We start from the raw sequence: 6385 nt of genomic DNA, 5'->3' as shown, positions 1-6385 counted from the left end.
ACCGTAGATGATATTTGGCTCAAAAATTATTACTATTAGTTACTTTTACAATGTCTTTTATATTATAATATAAAAAATATAGCTAATACAAAACTAACATATTGAAAATAATAAATAAACAAAAACAAATTTTCTCAAGAAAAAATGCAATCATAAAACCAAGAGAGGATTTATGTACTTAATTAAGGGAAACCAAAGTTCTTGTCGGCACAAGTGAAGTCCAGCAAATTCCTAAGAGTTCCATATTTCCCAATCAGCCACATAAATAAGCATGCATTTAATAAACGCAAACGAAACTATGGTCACCATCTCTATTTTCTCCTTGTTTCTTCAAAACAAAACAAAAAACTCTAATTTCTCCTTGCCTTAGTTTAGGTAACTTATAATGAAGAAAAAAAATTGGAAAATAAAAAACGAGTAAAAAAAAAACAAGAAGACAGAAGTAATTTTTTTTAGAGATTGAGAAAGTAAAGAAAAAAGTTTAAAGAGAAGATAGAAATGAGAAATAAAGAAAGATGAGAAGAATAAAGTGTGATACATATGGAAAATTAAATAGCAATTTGTGGCGATCTAAGTAGCCACAAATTTGTACGACCAAAGTCTTCACAAATTTTCGTAACAAAATTTGTGGTCGCCTTAACTCTAACAAAATCTAACATTAAATTGTGTGGCAAAAAACTCCCTCACAAAGTTTCTGACAGTTTTTGAGTCAATAATTAACAATATATTTGAAATTATTTCGCAAGGACCTTTTGAAAACTACAACACTAATGCAACTCTCCACTAAGAATTGCGAGCTACTTCAATGGGTTGGTTCATTTGAGGCCATCTGGATGATTTCGTCAACGAGTCAATAATTAACAATACATTTGAAATTATTTCGCAAGGACCTTTTGAACACTACAACACTAATGCAGCTCTCCACTAAGAATTGCGAGCTACTTCAATGGGTTGGTTCATTCAAGGCCATCTGGATGATTTCAACAAAGTTTATTCTAACCGCTTACAACACATGTTCCCGGATCCTGATCAAGGAGGGAGAGGCAATTGACTTGTTGTTGGCGTTGAAGTGGTGTAATAGGATGTCTTTCAAACATTTTTTTTGGAAATGGATTCTCAAGTGATAGTTGATGGCTTGAGTTGCACATCTGCGAGTTAAATTTAGATTGTTATTAGAGCTTGATGGGGGATTTTATGTCATAACCACATTTCAAGTCAAATTCATTACAAGACAAACAAATGTTGTTAGAAGTCACATTATTAGCTAATCAACGTTTTTTTTTTTTTTTTTATGTTTTGCATTCCTTGTATTTCACATTTTCTTAACGATAAAATCATTTTTATTAACAGACATAAAATCATATGATTATGTTTATGTAAACAAAAAAAAGTGAATAATGATTCCAAGAACCTTTTTAATCCAAACGGTAAGGTTGATTCGAATGATTTTCTCTCCCACTGAAATTACACGAAAATCCCAGTTGGAAACTTCATTGGCATTATTGGGAGTCAAATCAAATTATTCAATAATCAATAGCAACAGTTTCTGATTCTGGCTTGGACCAATGAGTAGGTTCCACGTTGGATGTAGTTGCTAATTCAACCCGTTCGTGATCAATCAACCTCCCTCAGCTGTCCACAGTACATGGCTCATCAAATAATTATGAATTAATGGCCTCACCTTAAAGGCTTAAGCTACAGGGGCCTCAAATTAGATAAAGGAAAGTTAAAGATAACAGCAAAGCTCATAATTAGTAACATTGTTAGGCCTCTCAGCTGAAATGTACGTACCAATAAGTTCATCTCAAACCAATTTTCCTACTAATAGTAATTACATTGTGTATTTCAATTTCCAAATATCATTCAAAATTTGAAGTTTAGTTGTGAAAGTTTCAAAATGTCAAAGCAAAAAAGAAAAGAAAACTTGGAAGAACTAATTTAAGAAATAAGTAATCCAAATATAAGAGTTTGGATGCCGAAATAATATTATGTCTATCTGAGGTTTAAATTTTTTTTTTAGTCAAATAGTTTAATGACTAGACTCACACGCCTTAAGTGTAAAGAAGTGAAGAATCTGAAGTTCAAACTCCAGTCTCTCCGTATCAATCCTTTCAACTACCAATTAAGATGTTTTTATGCGAGAGGTTCAAGATATTTAATGCTAACAAACTCTTCCCTTACCATATTAATCAACTTTTATTTTATTAAATTATGAATGGTTCACAACTGACAACGGCATTACAATATGCAAGGGTTGAGATTCAAACCCGAAATTCTCCAAACCATGAAATTATGGTCACTAAACTACCTGATCAAAACAAATTAGGAATGATGAAATTATTATTAATTAAAATGACATTACCGACTATTTTATAATTGTTTCTAAAAGAATTTGAACTCTGTTTATTGAAATTAGAAGGTTAAACCCTAACAAATTAATCACTGATAATTCATCTAAAAAATACTTATCCCATCAACACATTAAATGCTGTTCATTTTTGCTCAGAGTATTTTATTTATAAAAATGTATATGAAGCACACGCCAAGAAAATGATTAGGCAAACAAAGGATTAAAGGTGCCAAGCAGAGGACAAACTGCTTAGGTAGGTCCTAATGACGGCAAGCACTTAGCTGTATAGAAAGCAATGTTAAATGTTTTAACATCTTCCATTTCAATGCGACAATGAACTGATTGATTATTTTTTTCTTTTTCCTTTCCCTCAATTTCCTTTCTAAATTCTCAGGTATAAATATAGGACACTATGCTCATTTACATTGCACAATCAAATATTTTCTTCCATATATTACATTACGTAATACACATCCATGGCCATATTTTACCCTTCTAAAAACAATGGTGTCTTTTTTATGTTGTTATTTTGGATTCTCGTATCATCATGTGTTTTTGTTTGGGGTCGACCAGCAACTTTTAATCAAGACTTTCATGTCACGTGGTCTGAACCCCATATCAAGCAAATTGATCAAGGCAGAACTATCCAACTTACCCTAGACCAAGGCTCTGGTAAGCAACATATATTATATACATGTCCTAATGTTCAAAACTTTATTATACTTGTCTTATAAAATTATCAATACTGTATTAATAAAATTTGGATAAGTCATGTTACCTATTTATCTATCACAAATACTTAACTTTTTGGAAAGGTTGCGGGTTTGCTTCCAAGGTGAAGTACTTGTTTGGTCGTGTAAGCATGAAGATTAAACTTGTCCCTGGAGATTCTGCTGGTACTGTTACTGCATTTTATGTAAGTTCAAATTGATTTCCCTACTCTTTATTAGAAAGATAATTAAGTGAGATAAACTGAAATCACTAAATATATTTTTGTTTTTGTGGTAGATGAACTCTGACACTGACACTGTTCGTGATGAGTTGGATTTTGAGTTCTTGGGGAACCGTACTGGGCAACCATATACTGTTCAAACGAATATTTATGCTCATGGAAAGGGTGATAGAGAACAAAGAGTTAATCTTTGGTTTGATCCTTCTGCTGACTTTCACACTTACTCAATTCTTTGGAATCATCACCATATTGTGTAAGTAAATAAATATAAGCATAATGATTCCTTCAAAAAAAAAATATAAGCATAATGATGTGATTCTGTTAATAAAAATAAATATAATTGCATAATGTAAATCACAAAGTCGCATTGAGATATTTGATATTTCAGTTGTGTTATTTGAACAATCAAATTTAGAAACTTTTTTAGAGAACGTTTTAGACAATTTTTTTGTTCAAATAGATGGTTTGTTATCTTCACTATATATGGTTCAAATTATCTATTTTTTTTTAAGCAAAATCACGTAGCTGAACACTTAAATTATGAAAATGTTAACTTGTATCCTAATGACACAATATAAGAAGGAAACGTAAAAGTGTAATATTGAAAATTGTGTATTTATTATTTTTTAAATGCAACATTTTTTTTTTCATTTTTAGGTCCTTAACTTGTACCCTAAAGGTACAAGTTTGCATGTCTCTATTATGGTTAACCACATTTAAATTCATGGTAAATGAAGTTAAATTGATCATTAAGGAGTCTCAACATCTATGATTACATAATACATGCAGTGTTGGGTTTTGAACTATGTACACCTCCCATATCCACCTTAAATTTATAGCTACTAAACTACCAGGTAAAAGTAAAAGAAATGTATAGGAGAAACATGTAACATCCAATCCAACCATCTTTAATTTCTTCACTAAATTTAGCAAATATTTTGACCTAATTAATTATAGTCACACTTTTGTCACAAAATCATATCGTAAAAGATGCAAACCATGGGAGTATTTTCAACATTATGGGAAGTTTTCAAATGGTCATGCGTGTAATTTTGATTAATCATAGCTTCTATGATTTATTTAAAACCTTGAATACACATGCAGGTTCTACGTTGATGAAGTTCCTATTAGAGTATACAAGAACAATGAAGCAAAAGGGATACCATACCCAAAAATGCAAGCCATGGGAGTATTTTCAACATTATGGGAAGCTGATAATTGGGCAACAAGAGGTGGATTAGAGAAAATTAATTGGAGTAAAGCACCTTTCTATGCTTATTACAAGGATTTTGATATTGAAGGATGTGCAATTCCAGGACCAACTACATGTGCCACTGACCCAAAAAATTGGTGGGAAGGGGTTGAATATCAAGCTCTTAGTGCCATTGAAGCTAGAAGGTATAGGTGGGTTCGTATGAACCATGTGATCTATGACTATTGTCATGATAAATCAAGGTACCCAATGACCCCACATGAGTGTCTTTCAGGCATTTAAAAGTCCAAAACCAAACTATACATATATTTATATACATTCTCTCAAAAAATATATATATTTATATACATTAATTCAACTCGTCGGCAAAATCAATCAGTGGTTCATAACGTTTGTGCCACATACTTTTATGTACATGTCAATGTCATATCCATTTACCATGCTTTTGTTGTCTTATAAAAAATGTGTGTGTATATATAGCAATATTTAAGCCACATATTAGAAGGGGTGTAGGTAAGTTGTATAAGTGAAAGTCCCTTAGATCTGGCTATTTGTGAGCATTGTTTTTGGTTATAAAAAAGCTTGTATGCATTATTGTGATGGATCAATGATTGATGAATAATAAATAATTTATTGAATTGATGGTATATAGCAAAGTGTCAATTTATGTGGAATAAAGTTCTCCTTTGTTTCTGGCTAAGCAAAGAGACAAAAAAAATGGTTTGGTCTATTTCAGGGTGGTCTTGGCCTGTTTGACTTGTTGGCAGCTATTTCGTTACTTTTCAAACAAAAAGTTTAGCTAACTATTTAAGTATTCTTTTGCTCTCAAGAATAAAATAAAAATAAAAATAAAGTATTCTTTTGATTTTGTACACACAAAAATTAATTAAGTGTAATTGATTTTTTATTTCATAAAAAAGATAAGTGTATTCTCAAAAATATCTTACAATAAGAACTTGTTCTATGTTAATAAAAGGATACACAATAAAACTAAATTAATTGAAAGGTACTTTGGGAATTAAATTATCAGAAATAGTAGTTGGATTGGCTTATATTATATTTAAAACCACTAAATATAACTAATATTTTTTCGTATATTCAAACCCTAATCAACAGTATTTAATCTTGTACGTGGTAGATTGAAGAGAGGGAGATTAAATACCATTTTTTGTGATTTTTGCAAAGGCCAAATGAAGTTATATTTAAAACACACGCAAATACAAGATATGCAACAAAGCATAACAATATAAACAAAATAAAAGGTATAGCTTTAAAAAGACAATGCCATAGAGATAATTTAACACCTAAAATAGCACAAGAATCCCACGCAGAATACACCACCAATTAATCATCACAAGCCCTACCAAGGCCGATCCTAAAACTTTTAGTGTCTTAAGCGAATCAATAATATTTTACCCTTTTAATTATTCGAATGTTCTTTTGTTGAAAATGATTCATTCATAAATAAGGTTTTCTAAAAAATTATTTCCAATACAATCAATCAAAACGAGTTAAAAATAAACATATGTTATACTACTAATTAATTATTAAATAAAAATAATAATTTTGGTGACCTAAAAAAAATTGTGCCCCTAATAATAATTTTGTTCTCAAAAGAAAAATAAAATCTTCTTTTAGATTCGTCTCATAATATATATGTGGTTCATCTGGCTGGACTAGAGATTCACAATCCAAAGCTAAAGGTTTGCTAAGGTTGACACACTCTGGCAGCAGCTCCTTCACCTCATTGGAGGAGGTGATGTAGCTTCCAACACTCTTTTTTTGAGGGAAATAGCTTCCAACACTCTGACAATCAAGTAATAATGCATAGGGATAACACCTCAACAGAGATCCTTCCTTGCCTCATATT

General features: G+C 30.9%; 1 protein-coding gene across 1 annotated transcript; it reads left to right on the top strand.

The window, feature by feature from the left end:
* Positions 1-2779: 2779 nt before the first annotated feature.
* Positions 2780-5162, top strand: LOC146901230 (putative xyloglucan endotransglucosylase/hydrolase protein 6). Its single transcript, XM_085731279.1, has 4 exons — positions 2780-3022; positions 3166-3266; positions 3359-3555; positions 4407-5162. The coding sequence occupies exons 1-4, from the start codon at positions 2827-2829 to the stop codon at positions 4795-4797; spliced, it is 885 nt and encodes a 294-aa protein (XP_085587405.1). The 5' UTR covers positions 2780-2826; the 3' UTR covers positions 4798-5162.
* Positions 5163-6385: the final 1223 nt, after the last annotated feature.

The sequence above is a fragment of the Medicago sativa genome, chromosome 8 (assembly GCF_051527215.1).
Source record: "Medicago sativa cultivar Bolivia chromosome 8, Bolivia_mono, whole genome shotgun sequence".
In the NCBI taxonomy this organism is placed as follows: domain Eukaryota; kingdom Viridiplantae; phylum Streptophyta; class Magnoliopsida; order Fabales; family Fabaceae; genus Medicago; species Medicago sativa.
Note: the sequence above shows the minus strand (reverse complement) of the source record. Positions and strands in the feature narration are given on the sequence as shown.

Bases quoted from the DNA above. Each gene is read 5' to 3' on its own strand.
- LOC146901230 (XM_085731279.1), top strand. From the start codon at position 2,827: ATGGCCATATTTTACCCTTCTAAAAACAATGGTGTCTTTTTTATGTTG. The intron at 3,023-3,165 runs GTAAGCAACATA...CTTTTTGGAAAG, and splicing joins TACCCTAGACCAAGGCTCTG to GTTGCGGGTTTGCTTCCAAG. The intron at 3,267-3,358 runs GTAAGTTCAAAT...TTTTTGTGGTAG, and splicing joins GTACTGTTACTGCATTTTAT to ATGAACTCTGACACTGACAC.